Genomic DNA, 23,261 nt, shown 5'->3' with positions numbered 1-23,261 from the left:
TAAATAAATGAATAACAGACATGTGCATGCATGCATGTGTTTAAAATTTTCAAAAGATAAATAATTTTAAAAGCTCACAGAATTCTGAACTTCATTCACTCTTACTTTAATAAGAGTGAATGAAGTTCACTATAATTAATAAGTTTTTAACTCAAAATTTGCTTATATTTAGATTACACATGTGCAGTCACTCTGTGTTGGTCAGAGTGAATGTCCAAGTGTGTTGTCAGAATGAATGTCCAGGCAACTAGACAGTCATGATGCTAACATAAAATGTCTGTCATTTGCATGTGTTTTGGTTTGTTGATTTTCAGGAAAGAAAAATCCACTTTTGAAATGCCCATATCATTGGTAAACTCAAATATGGAAATAAATGGTCATCCAGCAAATCTGTGATTTCGTTTACTCTTGATCTACAAAGTGGATTTGCATATTAATAACTAACACAAAGGACATATAATCTAGGAACCTTGCCCTTCAGAGATCAAGCATGGTAGTTTTTTTTTTTTTTCCCAATAATTTCATCACCTAATAAGCAGGGAGGTGGTCTTCACAATGGCTGATAAAAATCATCTACCAGTTAAAGACACTGATAAACATACACAGCATACAGTTCAGAAACAGAAATGCTATCTACTTCACCAAAAGGGATATTACCTAATTTCTCTGGCACAGTATCATACTAACTTTGATCAAAAAACTCCTCCTTCAAGCACACAATGTGATTGACTTCAATTTTAATGACTTCTAAATGTCTCTGTAGGCAATAAACAGACAGTGTTATTTTTCCTATAAAATCAGACTTAGTTCACCTTTAATTCTTCTTTATGGACTGGGCATTTGTACTTCTGCAATACTGGAATTTTCATTAAATCTAGTTAAATAATTAAGAAATCCTTATTAGATAGATCTAATGGTCAAACAATGAAATATCTAAGTTCGATATCCAAGTAGATTATTATTATTGCATGGCCACCTCCATAGAGTCCTACGACTCGTTGTGGGAGATCCAAACTATCAACACAATATCTATCGTACCTCACCTTGAAACCATTAACAGACAAAGCACTCACAACTCACTCCATTCATTTACACTGCTCTCCAAGCAAAAAATCTAGTCCTCACACCCTTGCTACCTGATTTCAAGAGATGACCTCTTGTTCTACCTCCCTTTAGCCAAGTGCTGAAATATTTCTTTTGTATTAATCCTATACAATCCTTTAACTAACTGAAATGTTTCTAACATCTCCCTCCCCCCCTTTTTTTTTGCCTATCAACCAACTTTACAACTCATAATTCCTCAATCTATCCTCATAGAGAGCATTCCACAAACTGCTCACCATCTTGGTCACTTTCTCGTTCCCAAAAAATGCAGGTGACCAGACCCATCCATCCATATGTTCATTGGGCATCCACATATGCCATATGGTCATTCTAATTCTCAATGTGCCACACCACGCATTGCCATATAGTCCTGTTGTATGCTTTTCTGAAGGCTTCAACTCTCTGAAGATCAGTCACTTTACACAAACACACACACCATCCATCCATCTCATTGATGGTCTACCCCTGCCTCTTTTTCCATGAACTTTACCTTCTCTTCCTCTTCTGAGAAGTCCCCCCCCCCTTTCCATCCTTTCTATGTGTCCAAAATATTTTAACTTTCTTCTGTCAATATCCTTAAAAGTTCTACTGATCTTTTCCAACACCCATTCATTTGTATGCCTTTCAGAATATATCCTCAACAGTCTTCTGTAACACCACATCTCAAAAACAGCTATCCTTTTCTTATCTGACTTCATTAGGTTCCAAGTCTCACATCCATAGGTCGCTGTTGGGAAAAAAACTGCATCCAAAATCCTCAACTTTGTTCCCATGGAGATAGATCCATCCTTCCAGAATTTAGACGTCTCCGACTGTTGTTTTAGTCATTCCTAATCTTCTTCTGACATCTTCCGAACAGCAATTCTTCACATTAATAATGGATCCCAGGTACTCAAACTTGCTGACTTCCTCAATTTTATCTCCATTAAGTTACACTTGTTTCTCAAGAGCTTCCCTGTTTGTATTTACATATAAACCATAATGAGAACCATAATCTTTGTCTTGCTAGGATTGGGTTGAAGCCCTCTGTTATTACTGATCTTGTTAACTCTATTAAGAATTTGTCCTAGTTCTTCCTTATCATTACAGAGGAGTACAGTACCATCAGCATACCTCAGATTAATAATGAATCTACCACTTATGCTAATACGTCTTGAGCTTATCCAATGCTTCACACATCATATCCTCCACATATGTATGATAGTACTTCTGCATGTTATTGTGTGTGCTCTTTAATAACCAAATAATCCTGTGAGCAACCCTGGCTACTTTAGCAATATGCCCTCTAAACTTCAACTCTATTTACTACTACATATACCACTCACAAATCCCTGGCTTAATAAATTTCGTGGAGTACAGTTGCCTCAATGTGGTACACAGCATGTAATCTTTGTATCCTAAAATGCTTAAGTTTACACTTTCAAATTCAAAATACATTACAGAAGCTCAATTATGACATTAGTATTCTGTACACCACCGCATGAAAATTTCGCATCATTACTGATTTCTTACCAAAACTTTTCCTCCAAATTAGTCTGTTATCTATCAGGACTCAAATACTGCCAATTTTTTTATTTTGGTCTTCAAAGCCATTTTAAATATATATCAGTTCACCTAGATCTTTCTCCATCTGAATCTTCTTCCTGTTATCCTGGCATCAAACATCTGTTCTCCTTAGCTTTCCTCTTCCATTCTGTTTAAGTGACTATACTATCTTAGGTTAGCTCTGCTCACGCATCACTGAATGATAGTGTCAACCTCCTTCCTAATATCTTCCATTTTTTTTTTAAATATGATTCTATCAATGATGCTATCTGTCAATTCCCCTAACTTCTGTTGCCCTGGTCAGAATTTTTTTTTCTAACCAAGCACTCAAATACATAAAAGTTAGTTTGAAACAATGTTTTGTATACAGCTACTTGCATATTTTGACTAATATTTATCTTATATCATATAGATTTAGTAGATTAACTTCCCACAAGCCTTGCTTATTCTGTTTTCTGTTTCCATAATTCAATTTGCAATCACGGCTAAAAACTGTTCCTAAATAGTGGTAATAAAAGTATTCCTATGGGTGAAATATTTTACTTGTTCAATAGGTTCTCATTCGAAATATTCGATATTTTCCATGTTCCTGTCTATTGTCATAGTTTTTGTCTTTCTTTTGCTGATTTTCATGCCCTAATTTGTTAGAGCAGTTATGCGTTCACTGCTGACTATGAGATAATTCATGGCTGGACATCTAAACTACAAATTATCTTGTATTTTCCCTATTTAACTTTTTATAGATTACAAGATAATTTGTGACCATTGCAGATATTTCAAATGAGGAAAAGGAAAGCTTGGTGTACAGAATAAGTACAGTGAAAATGAAGTAAATATTATTATTACACAATATTCAAGGATGCCTATCACAGGAGGGCATCCCACTCTAGCAAACCCATCATCTATACTTTTATATTATACAGGCAAATAAATGACAACAGATTTGTAGAATAAATATAAAAATTTCAACACAGAAGTCGAATTAACACACATTTGAGAACTTGTTTGTATATATATTACTAATTTCTAAGTATCTAGACCCATGAGGAAAGGATCATCTAGCTCATAAGCAGCAGCAAAGCCAAGGTTGCATAGATGTAAAGCTTATATAGGGGAATCTTATGGTGAGATATCTAGTTGATGGAATATATAAAAATGTATTTACATACATCTACTATGAGATAACTCAGTTCTGTTCCTTTACTAAACATTTCTGGCTATAGTAACAGTGAAAAACATAATAGCAGCTATATCTTTAAAGAGAAACTACAAACAACATTCTGACACCAGCTCCAAGTTGACAAATTGGGCCAATGGCAGTAAAATTATGTAGAAATCCTACAGGCTTATGTGGGAATATAACATCACATGCATAAAGTAAAGAGCTGAGATTAACAACTCCAGTTATGATATTATGTTTTAATGTCAGTGGAAACAGTGAGCACTCTTGTCTAAGACATGATTTTTCATCAACCCATCTTCCTGGACTTTCTTCAGTTCTAACTGTTGACTTAAATATAGATGATGGTGTACTACTAATATGTCCCATTTACACTATACCATTCTTTTTAAGTGACCATATCACCTTAGATCAACTCTGCTTACAAACTGCATTCTTGAATGCTAACAATGTCAAGATCTTTCTAATATCTTCATTTTCAATGATTTAGCCATTGATGTTTTCTGTTCACTTTCCTAATTTTTCTCAAAACTTTGTCTGTGGTCACTAGTCTTTGCTCAAACTAACTCATTCTCAGATCCAAAATTAAAACTCGCTTGAATATCAAACATTCATTGGTTTCTATTTTATCTTCCATTTGCCATCTTCTTTAATTGTGCCTAAACAGCTTGAGTATTTTATTTGTTCTATAGGTTTTCCATTGAGGATGCGGCTAGGATTGAATATGTTTTGCCTAAGCATAGGCAAAACATAGTTAATACCTATGTTTAGTTTGTCTTTTTAGTACTTCTTTTCATGACGAATGTTACAGCAGTTTTAAGGAATCCTGCAAACATACTAGTATTTATTTAGAAGTATAACATTATCTGAATAAAGTAAAGAGCTGTTATAAACATCTCCAATTCTGATATTAGGTAAATGCCACTTTACTTCATAATGTTGTCTTATTTTTTTGTTTTTTTTTAAATATCTGATCCACATAAGAAAGGTCACAAGACTTACAGCATGTTAGCATCATGTGTGGGCTATATATATATATATATATATATACGAGATGGTGCATGAGAGTGGAGATAATGTGTACCCTTGTCTTATGCTTGATTTTACATCAAACCATTTAACTTCCTATATGTCTTCAAATTTATCTATATCCTTCAAATTCTAACAGTTGCCTTATGACTTAAGTGTAGCCTAGTGCTTTGCACAATTTGCCATTTAAATCATATAACTGTAGGGTTTGTGAACAGCGTTACTCTTGGAACCTTATCATATGCCCTTTTTCAAATCTATAAAATTTAAATATAGATCTCTGTTATATTCCCATGATTTTTCTCTCTCTGATCCTGACAACCCCTATTTGACGTGATTTCAACTTTAAAAATGGTTCCACATTTTCTTTAACAATCTTCTTAAGTATAATCCCAACATTTACTTTTGTTTTCATTTTTATAGAGATAGTAATATAAAAACTAATTCAATCATCTGAAATTTGACCTTCTGACCAAGCCTTATGAATTATGTGATGATCTACAAAAGTAACTGTAATAACTAATAATTATGAAAAACAAGACCACAAAGCCACATAAAGGCTAATAACAGCCTTATTAATTTAGACTATTAGTCTTAAATGGTTATAAGATTAATGTATCATTACTCTTTTAAATTATTAAAAAAAATAACCAGTTAAAAAGATCAATAATCCTTAAAAAAGTACTAACCTCAACATTAAGGTAGAACAGTAGTAATAGAGGTATGTAACTTTAGGCAAAAATAATAATAAATACTAAATGCCTACCAAAGTAAGCTATACCTTATTATTTGGATAAGTTCCATCTTTGTCAATTGCTTGTACTTGAGTAACTAATGTGTGAACAGGCATTCCTTCTAAAACTGTTTCTTGCTCTTGCTCAATAAATAAGGGCACTTCATCATTGACATCTGCAACTTGGATATTGACAGTGGCTTCAGAAGCTAACTGCTGTGCTCCATTATTCTGAAAATTAAATTTAATAATTTACCCCAAATTTGTACTAATGTTATATATTTTGTGTATAAAACATTTCATCCAAAGAAAGATTTACTAATGTACATACATCAAACATTACTATGAACACTTAAAAAATTTATTATACAGTATAATCCCAGCAATATGCTACCTTACAGGAAAATGAAAAGTATGCTGTACTGTTTGGAAATGTACAACCATAGGCCATAATAACAAAACTGATAAAGGAAGTAAAATCTAGGATTGGTATGAGAGGCTATTCATATAATAAAAGGCTCTTGAAATTTGTATTTTCAAAATGTAGTCAATAGGTGCAGACAAGCTACTACATTTAATGCTTGATCTTCATTTCTGAAAATACAAATTTGGAGAGTCGTTTATTATATGACTCACCTAAGAATTAAAGTTATACTCCTAGAAAATAATTAAAAAAAGTTAAAATCCTAGAAAAAGTTAAAATCACAGATTATAAGTATAATCTGTAGTGTCATCTAGAAATTTACTGGAAAAATTTTTATTTTATTTTTATTTCCAGTAATTACATTTGCTAGCATTAAGGATACCTAAAACAACCAAAATGCTCATGGGTGAAGATCATATCACTGAAAGGAAGAGAATGCAACCAAATCATTAATCGAAAAACTTTTTTAAACCTCATTAAAAAGTTTCTTGGTTCTAAACTTTGATTTATTAGTTAATTTTTATTCTGGTGTATCATCCATCACTAAAGAATACATAGCTAGTAAATGTTTTTCTTGTTTTAGAAACTAGATACTTTTATTTATGTTTAGCCACTGTAGTGGTTGCTGTCCTTCTAGCCTACCCAAAATTTGAAATTTGGAACCTGCAAACAACTTGACACACCAGCATAGGACAAAAGATTATATTATTTATGGAAAGAATAAGAAAAAAAAAAAAAGAAAAAAAAATTAGGATCTAATTCGTAAATTGGTTTTAAACTAATTATATAATAAAAGTCCAATGGTCATAAAAATGTCACAATGAATACTAGTATAGGCAATTTTCCATCACCCAGTAATTAACATTAATTCAGTCATGTATAGATGAGCAAATGAATAAACCAACACATAAAAATTAAATTAATGTGATTTTTTTTCTGAATTAAGGCTATGAAATAATGCAAAATGCCAAACTAATAGGGTGAAATGCTATCGATAAGGTGGAAGCTCCAACCAATAGACTGTGGTAGAGAATCCTAATGTGGCATGGATTCTGTGAATGTTTTAATTGTTGGGAAACTCTTTCCAGAGGGTAGAGGTAGGTGGAATAAAAGAGAAGAAGCAGGTTTAGTGCATCTACAGCTGGAATTAATACAGTACAAGAATTTTTCTATATGATATGAGACAATCACCTTACATCGTTCACAAATAACAGTCATGTTAAAATAGGTTTACATTTCATAGGTGGATATGGAAAAAAAAAAAGTGTTGTGATTCAAACCACATAACTCAAATGTTTCACCATGAATAAAAACCTATTTAAAACAGGATTCTCATTATAGACACAATTTCATACACTGGATTTTAAATTACATTAAATATTTAATGTAATTTAAAATCTTATTTAACCTTATTTAATATTTTTATATTAAATAAGGTTAATGAATATAAAACAGATTTCCAGGAAATATCACTATTCCATATGCTCCTTTATTAAATGAGCACATGGAATAAACTCTGTTTATTAAACTGTTATTTATCCTATTCATCCAAAACATTTGTTTCAAAATATAAGACTAGGATTTTATTTATATTTCTAAAAACAGACATTTTCATTTTGTGGAGATGATAAATTATACTGCTAAAGATGAGATCCAAAGCAATGTTATTTAGACAAATCCAAACATAGGAGGATGGTTTATTTGTTGGTACTGAATTATTTTGCAGTGGTGATGATGAATGATGCAAATACTGGGCTATCTAAAGAGTGAAGAACAGAACTTATGGGAGAGCCTGTGTATGATATCAAACATTTATTTTTTGCAGAAGAGATTTTTGCAGACTGATTATACAAGTTATAAGAATAATGCCAAACTCACTTTTTATCTTCTTTTTTTATTTCACATCCAACATAAATGAAAGTACGTAGTCCTTACCACACAATTGTTGCATCACTGCTTAATGCTTGCAAACAAATTACACTCTTAACAAAAACAGTCCCCACACACACACACATAATAGCCTCTCTTAAATGGAATAGAAAATTAAACACGTGAGAAATCCTAAGAAGTCTGAATGCAGCTGCAAATGCTTATGGACCATTCCCAAGGTTAAAACAGATTCAGGTATGTAACTATGTTTACAGATGTGTGTGCTACTGCTACATGCCTAGTCATTACATCTACAAAATAGCAATTAATATACAATATATAAAAGTATTATGAACTAATTCATGGAAAAAAAAAAATTCAATAACTTTCATCCTGTGGCAATTCATCCTCCCTTCTAACTATTTTTCAGTAGGATAATGCACCTTAACAAAGCAGCAATTTTGTCAAATGACTAGAATATATTAATGTAAATGATGTCTAGGATTTTCAAACTTTTAAAAGAAATCTACAAAATTACAGATAAAGGTTAAAACCACTATATGTATGAATGTTGTTTTACTGAAAACAAACAGATATGGCCCTATTGCCTCTTCTACTACTACTACTTCTAATTTTACTGCTTCTCTCTTCATCAGGATCAACCTCTAAGCATTGCTGCTTAAAAACTTCAATTGCATGAAAAATATTTTCAAATTGTTTCTGTGAAATCTCTTTGGGCTTGTCAGTGATTCAATTTTCTTCATATTCTTCAGGATCTTTCCCACTGTGCATCTAAATTTAGCAGGTCAGAATCATTCAATTTCTTAAATTAGATTTAATTAACTTAGATTCATTTCAAAAGCCTCTAAAATCATTTGCACAATATGGAAGAATGTACTTCCAAATGGCTTGCACATATTGCTAGTAATTTAATTCGACTTTAAAACCAGGCTGAGATTTCTCTGATTTGGCCAGAAAAGTCTTGGAAGGTGTTCACTTCCAAAAAAAAAAGGCCAGTTTCATCGACATTAAATATTTGTTGGTTACAATAGTTCCCTTCTTCCACAATTTTCATATATAAGTAATAATAAGTATAGACATTTTTCTTTTTGTGGATCCTGCTCAACTAAGGTAGTGCAAACTTCTCATATTTTAGTACCATGAGTGGATTAAAGGAAGCTGGCTCTAGAACAGAAGACAGAACTAGGCATGCATCTTTCAAACGCCTTCTGTGCTTTCAATGTTAACACACTGTGCAAACCAAAGCTTGTGCAACCTATGGTAACAGCTATACTATACTGAACAGCTATTCAATGGAGAAAGGAATTAGCATTCACTAATTCCTTTCTCCATTGAACAGCCGTTTGCCCAATTATACTACAGATGATATTCAAGGAGTTGATAAATAAATGTCAGTAAAATTGGAAAGAACTTATTCTTAGTAGTCAGTAAGAAACAAGCAAGTTTGTTAACATAAATAAATGCTGGTACAAAATGTTAGTGTGAAATAATCTTATGAATAAAACAGCACAATTTGTATTTGTTTACTTTTTTTTTTTTAAATATATTGATCTTATACATAAGAGGTCAAAAGAACCTATACACACACATCCATCATGTGTGGAGTGCAGGTGAAGATTCAGAAGGAAGTTTATTGACATTTTTCTTGAGAAGATGCACCTTTCATCAGAGGTGTATATTTCGTAAGTGAACTCTTGGTCGGTGCGTGAAAATATTTCACGCACCGACCAAGACATTTCAAGTTTCTTAGTATTGAAACGATTTTTTGCTCTCTTAAGGTTTCTGCCCAGTCTTAGAAGAGAAACACCCAGTTTGAAACAGCTGTCAGGTCAGTGAAACTTTATCGAAAATGGACTAATTAGAAAGCAAATAGAACGCGTGGACAGTGTTCGTGTTTTCTAAATGGTCCGTGCTAGGGCAACTCATAAATGCCAGTGAGTGTATTCCTGTATGCTCATAGGTCAACTTATTTTTTTTTTTTTACGAAACTTTCATAGTTTCTACATTCAGCTTTGAAATAATGCTGGATCTAATATCCACTTGATTTTTATAATAATGCAAACAATATTCTAAGAATGGGTGGATTAAGAATATTATCTTGAGTGGAAGAGAATGCACAGTTTTTCAAATACTGAGGAAGAGATTCATATGATGTGTTTTATACCAGGAAAGGCTGCAGGTTAGTCCAAGCAAAGAGCTGATCTTACCTTGTGATTTGTGTATTAAAAAAATTTACTGAAGAGCTAGATTGTTATTAAAAATTCTACTTCTTTCCTCACATTCCTTACTGTTCTGCAGCTTTCTCCTTATCTAGTCAGCTTTGACAGTGTCTCTATATTTCCAAGCCCATCTCTCCCAGCTGAATCTAAATTTTCATTCTCTAAAGACTTTTGATTTTATAAACATATCTTAATCTGTCATGGATTCAAATAACTCTAGAAGCATAAGATGATTTATAAACATGCTGAACATATATCTATTAGAAGTTATTTATCTCCCTTATCCTGGGTAACCTAATTAGCACTTTTTTTTTTTTTTAAATGAGGAGCCCATCCATGAAGGGTTGGTCTCATCTGATTTTCTTTTTCAGTAGTTTCCGACCATAGGTGACTTTGTAGGCATTGTACACAAAGTACTCCTGGTGAGATTTTTACAGGATAGTTCATTGCTTTTCCCAACCCCCCAATTTTATCTGGGCTCAGGACTGGCATATGGCTGGGTCGTATTCATGACTATAATCCGCGTGTGTTCATGGGGCTGGTTTGCCTGTTCTGGGGGACGAAAAACCAGAGTTTCCGGGTGAACCCCCCCCCCCCAACCAACACCGTGCGAGACCGGCTAATTCACCTTTCGTCGAAAGAGACCAGATAAAGGTTAATCACGTCACTGAAGGGAATCAAACCCAGGTCTTTCCGACCAAAGGTCTTTGTCTACACTGACTGAGCTACATAGGCACACAAGGGTCGGTCAACATATTATTATTATTATTATTATTATTATTCAGGCCTCCATGGAGTCAAGAGACTCATCGTGGAAGGGCCTTCATAGGAAACACAAAGTCTATCATATCACTCCTTGAACTCATCTACTGTTCTTGCTCTCACCACTCTATCAGGGAATGCATTCCACGGTTCAACCACCCTTCATGCAAAGAAACCACTCCTCACTCTCTTGCTCACAGCTTCCTTTTGTAACTTCCAGGGATGGCCCCTTGTCGCTCATTCCTGCTGTTCCACCAAGTGAAAGAACTCCCCAGTGTCAACCTTATAACTGCCTCTCAACAGTTTAAAAGTCACAATCGCATCACCTCTCCTTCTTCTATCAACCAAACTCTGCAGTCCACATTTTCTCAGCAGATAACAAAGATGGATTCAGATCATCTGAAACCATCTTTGTTATCCGCCTCTGTACCCTTTCCACAATTAATTTATCCTCTTCAAATCCTGGGAACCAAATTTGAAAATGATAGTCTAAGTGTGGTCCGATCAGAGTCTTATACAACGAAATGATAACTCTTATCTCTGCAGGACAGCGTCCTTCTCAGTATTGCAGCAATCCTCTGGGTTACTTCACCACCTTTGCAATATGCTCCCTGAATTTCAGTTTTTTATCACTCATCACTCCCAAATCTCGTTTCCCCTACTTTCTCCAGTACAGCTCTTCCAACTGAGTATGCAGCCTCCCATCAATGTATCCCAAACTTCAAGACTTCACATTTTGCTGCATTAAACCGACACCCCCATTCATTTGTTCGTCTGTCCAGTTTATTCAAATCCTCTTGCAGGGCTGCCACATCTGCACTATTACTAACAACCCTGCACAGCTTTACATCATCTGCAAACAACTGAATATCTCCTTGCAATCCACTGACAATGTCATTGATTAAAGGTTAAACAATACAGGTCCCAGTACTGAGCCCTGTGGAACCCCCACTTGTAACCTTCTGCTTCCTTGATATTGCCCCACCATACACAACTTTCTGACACCTATCAGAGAGCCAATCCTGAATCCAGTTGACTAACCCGACATCTAAACCTATGTGCTACAACTTAAGTATCAGCTTATCATGTGGTACCCTATCAAATGCCTTTGCAAAATCCAAAAAAATGGCCGTATATGCCTTTCCCTCATCAACTGCTCTTGTAACTTTATTAAAAAAGGCAATCATATTATTAAAGCAAGAGCACCCATTAACAAATCCATGTTGATTCTCACAGATAACATTACCCTCATCTGCCCAACACTGTATATGTAGATACTTCCAGTCTGAATTAGACACAAACTGGCTGACTGGCTAGTTGCTTCGCAACCATATATGCCTAGGAAAGAAGTGTCCTGGATTCGATTCCCATCGCTGACGTGAAGAGCTTAGGACCTATCTCAGACATAGACAAGTTAGCCGGTCTTGGGTGAGGACTGCAGGGTTTTTCTCCCCATTTTATCTGGGGTTTTTCCTCCTGCAAGCAGGCAAACTGGCCTTGAGAACATAACACTTCTACAGACATAGGATACACTGGGAGGCATGGGGCCAACCACCTTATCCTCATATAATGGTTATGGTTATAAGGAATAGAAACCCTTGACACCATAAAGGTGAAAGAGGAAAGATCTATGTATTATTTATTTAGATTTTCATAATATTTTTATTCTTATACAGTGAAAGTAATATTTTATTGATCGGTGAGTTTCCTAATTTCCGTTTCATCTTAGAAAGGTATAAATATTAATAATTTTTAGTTTTTGTCCTTTATCCAAGTATTAGCAAACAAAGTTTGGCGTGAAGTACTTTCAGGACTGGGGCAACTTGTGGTAAAGGTGGATTAAGTTCTGGGTCTGACTCTCACTGATGAGACGTCAATAAAGGTCAAAATCAGTCTGGATAGTGACCCTTCCTTTAATGCATAGCATTATACATGTCCACAAGGAGATGTGCTTTGCATTATGGGAGATACTAAGGCAAGTGATGCAAACTTAATCCACCTTTACCACGAGTTGCCCCAGTCCTGAAAGTACTTCAGGTGCAAACTTTGTTTGTTAACACTGGGATAAAAGATAAAACCCAATATATAATTAGTAGAATAACCAAGTGAAAAAACTTCCATAAAGGTATAAATATTCTTTCTTACTTTGATACTGCACATTCTGTTGAGGGAATATTAATATTTACAAAATTGGAATAGGGTGATTTAGGGAGAAAGGGTACGATATTTAAAAATATTTATTATGAGAACCATTCACTGTTTTTCTGCACACTTAGACACCCATCCAGATGAAATATATACATATATGTATAGTACATGCACATTTTATCTGAACTAATTCACAAGATGAGGTGTTTCAGTTACTGAATACACATGTATTTTGAAAATAACTCCACTTTTCCTACACAGGAAAGATATGTTGTACGTTGTTGTCGTTAAGAGAGCTAGTTTAAGATCATAGGTGCACTTTTGAGTAATTATATTAAAGAAAATGATAATAAAATTACCTAAATGTAATCATAATGATGAAAATCAGCATTAGCTAAATTGTCATCTGCAGCTGCAATACTAGTCTTTACCTTTTCCTCCAATGCTAGTATTTTCAGATGAAGAAATTCCTTCATCTGAAATTGGTATTTGTAATAACAATTACAAACATCCATGCCTATTGCAAGTTGTTCATTATAATGGCTTATTTACAATTTTGTAAATAGAGAAATGAACTAAATAAATATGAATAAGATAAAGTTAATTATTATATGAACTTTTCCAGGTATCTCTATTTTTTTGAACCAGTTGAGTTATTTCTTGTGGGGAGGGAGAGAGAGAATCTGTGCTGAAAAGGTGGTTAATATACTGCCAGGAAGGAGGATGTCTCAATTGATGTCCAAGCCAATCAAGTTGACATCTGCATTGGGTTTCAATCAAGGGTTTTTGGTTTGCCTCTTCTAAAATACTGAAATTACAAATATGATCCTTCCAAGAGTAACAGTCTTAAGCAGGTTGTATTAAAGATATTAATGGTTTTTATTGCTTTTTGGGTGGAACCGTCCATGTTTCTCCATGATACAAGGAGACAGATTATTTTGTGAAGCATAATTTTTGTTTCCAAGGTAATGAGAGGCGATTTAGATATATTTCTTAGATTCCTGTGTTGATTGAGAGTTTATATTTTCTTAATATGTCACTTACACTATTATTTATATTTGAGCATAAGTATTAGAAGTCATCTACTTTTTTCTAAAGGTTGGTTGTGTTCTGTAATGATGGAACCTTGTACCATATTTGTGAGTATTTTAGTTTTATTTCATTTAACTATCAATCCAAATATTTTTGCAGCTTGGCATAGTTTGTCGAAGTATTGTTGCACCTTGGCTAAAGATGAGTCTATTAACAATATATTGTCTGCATAGCAGAGGTTGTTAACGAGATGATATTTCTGATTACAGTTTACTTTTGAACGGTTCACAAGAGAGGTAATTAATTACGTATTTCACTTTGGGAGCATCCATATATATATATATATATATATATATATATATATATATATATATATATATATATATATATATATATTTTTTTTTTTTTAAGTAAGAAAGACTAAATATAAAATTTCTTAGTGTCATAAAATACTAGTACTGGAGGAAAAGGTCAAGATTAGTATTAAAGCAGCAGATTTACCTATGCTGATTTACATCATTATGAAAGCCTTTACATAATTTCATTATCATTTTCTTTAATATCTTTACTCAAAATTGCACGTATGATCTTAAACTAGTTCTGCAAATGATAGCAGCGTGCAAGGTGTCTTTACTAGGCAGGAAAAGTGGAGTGATTTTCAAAATGTATATTCAAACGTATTCAATAACTGAAACACGTCACCTTCTGAATTAGCTCATAAAAAATATATCACACCTGGATGGATGTCTAAATGCACAGAATAGAAACATGGTGAACAGAAGAATCAATATTCTTTAATATGTTGCCCTTTCTCCTTAACTATTCTTAAATATTTTGTTCTCTCTAATAACCATTCTAACTATTAATAGAATACTTAATAGGAATAATAGGAATATATAAATAGTTAACTATTAATATTAGTTGGATATAACTGTTATCCCTAAATATTCTTAAATATAGTGCTCTTTCTACCTAACAATCCTATCCCAGCTTTGTAACAATTAATATTCCATTTACACAGCCTGTAATAAGAAAGAATATTAATAACTTCGACAGAATAAAAAATTTCACAATTTTTTTTTTTTTTTAGTCCACATGGTTACCGAGTGGCTATGCGCTTCGCAATCATATGCTTGGGGAAGGAGTGACCTGGGTTCGATTTCCGCCAGAGACGTGAGGAGTTGAAGGATCTTCCTCAGCCATAGACAAGTTAGCTGGTCTTGGGCATGGACAGTAGGGTTTTTTCCCCAAGTTTATCCTGGGGTTTTTCATCCCACAAAGCAGGCAAACCGGCCTTGAGAACTCAACACTATGGACATAGGATACACCAGGGCGTAAGGCTGACCACCTTATTCTGAGAATGGTTTGAGGTCCGATTTAACCCTCAACACCGAAAGGTAAAAGAGTAAAAGGAAGATGAGATAGATAATTTTTTTTTTTTCGTATATGAGAATGACATGAAACATGATTTCAAATTTTCTTGCGAAGAATTTTCTCGCGATTAATTTTCCACATGATGAATTTCCCCACGATGAATTGTCCGGATACAGGATTTGGGTGTTGTCAAAAGTAAGACTGGAGGAGAAGAGTTTTTTTTTTGTGGGAAATAAGACAGTTGTGTTTTGCCAGCAATGAAATTGACAATATTATCCAAACCCCATTGATGAATGTATTTAAGGTGGTGGTGATAAGGAGATTGTGGTGATCTTCTTAGCTGTGCAAGAGAGGAATGCAATGTGCTGTCATTGGCAAAACTATGTATTGGGGTTGGTAGTTTGCTGGAGTAAGTCATTTATACAAAAGAATAGGGTAGGTGAGAGAACAGAGCATTGTGGGACTCCTGCATTGGATGTATACTCAGAAGATAAGGAATCATTCACCATCACCCAAAGTGAGAGTCCAGTCAGAAAGCTGGTAATTCAGCTGATCCAATGAAGGGATTTTATAGCAAGTGAGAGAAATGTAGAGAAATACTTTGTAGCAAGTGAGAGAAATGTAGAGAAATACTTTGTAGCAAGTGAGAGAAATGTAGAGAAATACTTTGTAGCAAGTGAGAGAAATGTAGAGAAATACTTTGTAGCAAGTGAGAGAAATGTAGAGAAATACTTTGTAGCAAGTGAGAGAAATGTAGAGAAATACTTTGTAGCAAGTGAGAGAAATGAGTAGGTCACCTGTTGACCAACAGTGGTGGAAACCATACTGACAGTCATTTATAAGCTGAGCATCTTCAAGACAGCAAAGCAGTCAAGTGTTGGTAGCTCTTACCGTTACTTTGGAAAGAACTGAATTAAGAGAAATCGGATGGTAGTTTGAGGGAATAGATTTGTTGCCCTTTTTAAGAATAAGTTCAATATTAGCTAAATTATATACTAGTTAGATTACTTATTCCACTAGTATCTAACGAAGGTTAGATTCTAGTGGAATAAGAGTATGTCGCTAGATGACATAGATGGTTGAGGTGGGAGGGTTGAGGGACATTTAACAAAGTCAGCAGTACAAGAATTGGAGAAGTAGGAAGCTAGAAGATTGTCTTTTTTCTGTCTGTAATGATGCAACAGAGCCATCAGGCTCTGTTACATCATTACAGCAATGGTGGGCAGAAGTTGCAACCAATGGCTTTGGCTAGAGATCAGAATACATGGCTACCATTTGGAAAAGATGCAAGTTTCCTGCTCTTAGCTCTCTCTAAGTCTGTTTTTGATGTGTTGATATGTTTTTCTTGTAACTATTCCAGGTTTTAGTAAGTATAGATGGATGGAGGTTTGGATGCAAGTCAGTTATAGTATGCTCAAATCTTCTCCTGTCAATAAGAATTATTTCAGTGATTTGTTCAGAACATAGGTTTGGATGAGATGGCTTGAAGCAGTCATCCATCCAAATGATAGGAAATGTGGCATAGTATTTGTGTAGTATCATTCCACTTGGCTTTCTTGTAATGCCATAAGACGAGTGGATGTGAGTGGTTGTGTTCGTGTTGTTTCATGATAGAAGAGATCAACACAAGATTGTGGTCTCAGCTACCTTTAGGTGGACGATGAATTTCATTGCCCAGAGTGAGACTACCACCCAGCATATTGGAGGCCTCAAGCAACTTGAAAAAGTTCAATGTTTGGTATCTAGAGCAGGGTTTCTGGACTATGTAAAAATAAAAAAATATATATATATATATATATATATATATATGTAGAAAGTATTTTTACCTTGGGTATAAATATAAATATGTTAAAGATACCAAGTAATTTTAAACCTGGTTTTACTCCATTTCCCAAGTAAGCAAACAGACTAAAAGTCAAGTTTGCGCCTGCAATTGATGCAAGTCTAACTGATCCCACAGGTAGTGCAGGACCAGGGCAACTCGTGGCAAAGGTGGAACAAGCTCCGATCACTAATCTTAATATTTACCCTTAATGCCAAAACACATCTCCAAGAAGGGGATGTATGATGTTTTGTATTAAAGGCAAGGGGCCACTACCCAGACCGGTTTCGACCTTTATTGAGGTCTCGTCAGTGGGAGCTAGGCTAGAATTATATATATATATATATAATTGATAAAATGGGGAAAATAATACTTAGTCCAACCAAGGTACAAATGTACTAATAACCTTTTGTGGGTGGATGCTGCATAAAAACCCTACAGGACAGACTACACTGTGTACTGGAAGGGTCACTAACAAGGAAAAGGTCCAAGGTATTTGGAGAGTGGTTGAGATTGTCTGGTATTCTGGTAAACATCTGTACCATTTGTATAAGGGTGTTCGTGATGACAAATGACAGCCACTCTACTTGTCTTATCTGTGAAAAAGAAATGGGAGAGCCAGCTAGTGTTGTGAACACTAAAATCTCCAAGGAAAAGGATCTCACTGTTTAGGAAAGTTGGATTGGTGAATATCAACTTTTGAGGAAAGGAAATCGAAAAGTTCCAAATAGTTGGTAGAGATTTTTAGTGGAACCAGTGGCATAGTAATTAAATAATAAAGTAACACGTAAAAACCACAGTGAGGTCTTTAATTAGTAAAAGAACAGATATTTTGTACTAAAATTAATAGTACATCTTCAGTGTCTGTAACAGTAATAGGAATGGAATACAAGCAAAACATTCGGTGGATCACCTATTACAATACAATTGTTACCGCTTGCTAGGAAATACTAGAAATAACAAATTTAATCTATTAAGATAAATGGTTTTTTACATAAGATAAAAGTCTCCCAGATCTTTGCGAGAGACATACAGTCATTTCTATTTCAATTCGGTCGGTGTAAGATAGTTTCACAAGTTTCTTTGAATAAGCGGTCATATTTGAATTTGCATCTATGGAGGAGAACTGCTTTATCCCACTGGGCACTATGAGTAGAGTGGATACTGTGCTGTGCCAGCCAAGACTTCAGAGGTTTGTTATAATCAATATAATATTGATGTTCTGGGGTGCTTAAGGATCAAAGCTGTATAACTGAGAGGAGACCTCCACATAGCCTTTAAAGGAATGCAGAGAACCGACCAGGGCTTCTGACCTAATGTCCAATCCTAACCTTCTCGTGGTGCATCCTGTTGGGTATCTATTTGATACTGAACGAAAGAGGATGGGCTGGCAATTTGGGATTTTGCCAACCAAATTGTATTCTTATTGGTTAAACCAAAATAAAAAATGATGGTACAACATGACAAAATTTCATGCAGGCTGGGGCATCGCCCGGTTAAACAAGGCCCCTCGTTGTTTTTGCCAGGGAACCAGGGCGAACAGCGAAAAGTCAGCTACTGGAACAAATCTGAAAACAAACCCCAACTCAACATCACCAGAGTTAAAGATCGGTACTATCAACGTAAGAAGCCTGAATGGCAAAGAAATGGAGCTTGCTGAGGAATTAGATAAGTACCAGATCGACATAATAGGGGTGACTGAAACAAAAAAAAAGACCAAAACTGGTGAGATCTTTCTGAACAATAAATACAAAATGTTATATTCAGGCATGACAATCAAGGAAAAGAAGGAGTAGCCATAGTATTCAACACAAAATATGAGGCTAATCTTCTTGAATGGCAGTCAGTCTCAAGTAGAGTAATGTGGGCAAATATGAGAATGGGGAACTGGACAATGAGACTTATTTGTGCCTATGGTGGTCCCACAGAAGGTTCTACTAAGGTAGAAGTGGAGGAATTTTTTGACGCTTTAGAAAAAGCAACTGACACAATGAAAAAGGAAAAGTTGGTCCTTGTTGGGGATCTAAATAGCAGAGTAGGAAATGATTGTGAGACATATAAAAATATTTTGGGAAAATTTGGAGAAAAGAGCAAAGCTAATAATAATAGCAAATATCTGTTGGATTTCCGCTCAAGACATGGACTGGTTATTACTAACACCATGTTCCAACATAAAAATGTGCACAAATTCACATGGAGAGAAGAGGCTAGGAATAAGAAAAGTCTCATTGACTATGTTATTGATGATAGTGATGTTTTCTCCCTGCTGCAGGACACCAGAGTGTACAGAGGATTTGAAATTGGAAGTGATCGCTATTTAGTCTTGAGCAGGATAAAATCGAATTTCATATCGAAAAGAATAATATGTAAGAAAGTTTTAAAGCGAATAAAAGTTGAGCAGCTCTCAGATGTGAACTGTAGACTAAAATACACAAAGATTATTGAAGAAAAAATGAAAGAGTTTGAGAACAGGAATCAAACCTTGGAGATTCGGTGGCAAACTCTGAAGAAAACATTGATTGATTCTGCCAGAGAGGCATGTGGTGAGGTTGTGTGCAAGGATAAAAAAATCAGAACTCCCTGGTGGACACAGGAAGTTAAAGAGGCAGTGAAGGAAAAGAAGAAAGCATATCAAAAGTTCCTGGCAAAATAAGTCAGCTTTTACTCTTACAGAATACAGATACAAATGTAAGAAAGCTAAACAGTGTGTAAAACTAGCTAAATAAAAGTCATTGGAGGACTTTGGCAAGAATATAGAAATTAAATATCAAGAAGGTGGCAAAATATTCTGGAGGTTGTTGAAGATGCTTAGGAATGGAGGAAAGAGTGCTGTAAAAGGAGTTAGAGATGATAAAGGTGACATGAAAACAGGAGAAAAAGATATCCTTGAAGTATGGAGTAATTACTTTGAAAAACTGCTAAATGAAACAAGCAGTGATGACAGCACAGTGATAAAAAACACTGACCAGGCATGCAGTCAGTAATACATATCCATACTTGAAGTAGAAAAAGCCATCAAAGGCTTGAAATGTGGAAAGGCAGCAGGAGTAGATGATATTCGACCAGAAATGCTGAAGTATGGTGGTATAAAAGTCTTACAGTAGCTGCACTGCATAGTTCAGAATGCCTGGACTGAGGGACGAATTCCCGATGATTGGAGTAGAGCTCTCATAGTACCCATATAAAAAGGGAAATAAAACTGAATGTGAGAATTACAGAGGTATTTCCCTACTGAGTGTTCCTGTCAAGATCTATGCAAGTATACTTGAGAAAAGTTTGAGAAGAATTGTGGAAGAAAAGCTTGGTGAAGAACAAGCTGGATTCAGGCCAAATGGAGGCTGTCAGGATCAGATCTTCACTTTACGACAAATAGTCGAGAAAGCATGGGAATATAACAAAGATCTGTATTTAAGTTTTGTCGATTTGGAAAAGGCATATGACAAGGTGCCAAGAGAGAAGCTATTCAATACGCTGCAGTTATATGGTGTCAATGGGGCATTATATCAAACAATACTTAGTCTTTATTTGAGTTGTAAGTCAGCAGTTAGAATTGAAGGAAGTACAGGAAGATGGTTTAATGTTAAATCTGGTGTGAGACAAGGATGTACATTATCCCCTCTGTTATTCATTATCCATATGGATCACGTTATGAAGGAAAGTGGTATTAAACCTGATATCAAAATTGGAGATGTTAATGTCAGCTCTTTGCTTTATGCAGACGATGTTATACTTCTAAATAAATCCGCTACAGGTCTGCAAGATTCTCTGACTAAATTGAATAGCTATTGTAATAGATATGGTATGAAGGTCAGCAATAAAAAGCCAAAAACAATGAAAACAGGCAGAATCATTGAAAATGTCAACTGTGTTGTGAATGGAGAACCTGTGGAACAAGTAAAACATTTCAGTTACTTAGGCATGATTTTTACTGAAGATGGTAAATTAAATATAGAAATAGACAACAGAATCAGCAAAGCTGGTATGGTGGGAAGTCAATTGAATAAATTCATATGGAATAAGAGAGAAATTAGTCGGAACACTAAATTAGCTGTATACAAGACAGTGTTCAAACCAGTTTTAACTTATGGATCCGAGAGTTGGGTCAGAAGTAAAACACTTGACCAAAGACTAGAGACCGCAGATATGAGAGTCCTGAGAAAGATTAGAGGCGTGAATAGATGGCATCAATGGCAATATCATATTAAAAATGAGGATATTAGGAAAGAACTTGACATTGTCAGCATCCAGGAATGCATTAGCAGAGCTAATCTCAGGTGGTATGGTCACTTAAATAGAATGGGAGAGGAAAGATTAGCAAAACAAGTGTTCTCTGCCAGGTTGGCAGGAAAACGACCCAGAGGAAGACCAAGATATAGGTGGATTGATACGGTACAAAGTGCCTTAGACGATAGAAGTATAAGATCTGATAATGTTGGTCTTGACAAGTAACAGACTGATTTGGAGGAAAATTGTAGATAAGAAGTTAGTAATGATGTAAATTTTTCATGTAGTACTGGCATATCCTGTACACCCCCTTGAGGGTACATGGCAGGAATTTGATGATGATGATGATATTGATGTTCTTTTATTCTTTTTTCCAAAGACCGGCCAGTTTGTTCAAAATAAGAGACATCACATTCTCAAGGTATTTGGTAAACACCAGCCAAAGATAGAGAAGACAGTTTATCCTTTGTAGAAGGTAATAATGAAGAAAATTTGTTGATAAGAATATATGTTGGAATCAATTGATACTTTTTCAGAATTCTACCTATAGGTTCTGAGATTCCTGGAATGTACTGAATAGGAACTCAGCAGACTCTTGAAGAACCTGTAGGTGTTGGAACATAAGAGTCAAGTATCTGTTGGATTTGATTGGAGTTGTAATCATTTGATTCCATTAACTTTTTAATGATGGAAAGTTCTTGTTGTAAGATTATTGGGGAAGAGCAAACTTTATGAGCTCTATGAATAGGAGATTTAAGAATGCCAAATTTGTGAGACATGTGGTGCGCAGACTTTTTTGTGAATGTATCTGCCAGTAAATGTGGGTTTTCAAAAGACGCTTGTAGATAAAGTACCAGAAGACGTTCTAGTAAGGAGGATGTCTAAAAATGGTCAAGTATCAGAGTTTTCTTTTTTCCATAGTGAATTGGATGCATGGGTGAAGGTTATTTATCCTTTGTAGAAAAGTGGAAAGTTCATTTTCAGTGTGTGGCCAAACAGCAAAAACTTCATCGACGTAACAGTACCAAAGAGATGCTTGAGGATGAATGGATGAGAACATAATATCTTCAAATAGTTTCAAATAGTAGTTCAAAGGTGGAGACAGAGAGCTACCCATGGCAGTACCTTCAATTTGTTTGTAGATTTTTTTTCCAGCTGAAATAACCTGAGTGGATGACATATTCGAATATCCTTGCGATATCTGGAGGGTAATCTTCATATAAAGAATTGACTCTGTCAGTTAATGGTGAACAGAGACATGATTGGGAGTCCATAAAGACAAGGAGTATTCCATTCCTATTACTGTTACAGACACTGAAGATGTACTATTAATTTTAGTACGAAATATCTGTCCTTTTACTAATTAAAGACATCACTGTGGTTTTTACGTGTTACTATATTACTTAATTACTATGCCACAGGTTCCACTAAAAATCAGAATCATCATCCTTCACAGGGAAGAGTTTACTAAACTAACAGGAAAATGAGGAAAATTATCGGTTCTACAAGGTAAGCTTAGAGCATGGATTGCCTTCTTCAAAAACTGCCGTGATACTCATGTTATTCCCACTTTCGCTAGTTTTAAAGAAACAATGCGGTCTCCTGGAGCCCACTCTGTTTATATACGTGCAAGTTTTTCCTTAATTCATAATCAACTTCATACTGTCAAAAAAGAATTAGCTTCTAATATCAATTCTATATCAGTTCTTGAAGAAGACATTTCAGCTGTTCTTAATGAAGAATTATTGGATATTGTTCTTCACTAATCAATACCA

General features: G+C 34.9%; 1 protein-coding gene across 1 annotated transcript in view; it reads right to left on the bottom strand.

The window, feature by feature from the left end:
- The window catches only part of LOC150103211 (neural-cadherin-like), a 540,895-nt gene that overhangs the window by 310,905 nt on the left and 206,729 nt on the right, over positions 1 to 23,261 (bottom strand). Inside the window, exon 13 of the mRNA XM_090397648.1 lies at positions 5,640 to 5,822. Within this exon, the coding sequence (XP_090253774.1) occupies positions 5,640 to 5,822 (183 nt within the window). The remainder of the gene's footprint in view (positions 1 to 5,639; positions 5,823 to 23,261) is intronic.

This window comes from Typopeltis vanoorti, chromosome 9 (genome assembly GCF_054136105.1).
Source record: "Typopeltis vanoorti isolate ZY-2024b chromosome 9, IOZ_Tvanoo_1.0, whole genome shotgun sequence".
Classification (NCBI taxonomy): Eukaryota; Metazoa; Arthropoda; class Arachnida; order Uropygi; family Thelyphonidae; genus Typopeltis; species Typopeltis vanoorti.
This window is presented reverse-complemented; position numbering and strand designations above follow the sequence as displayed.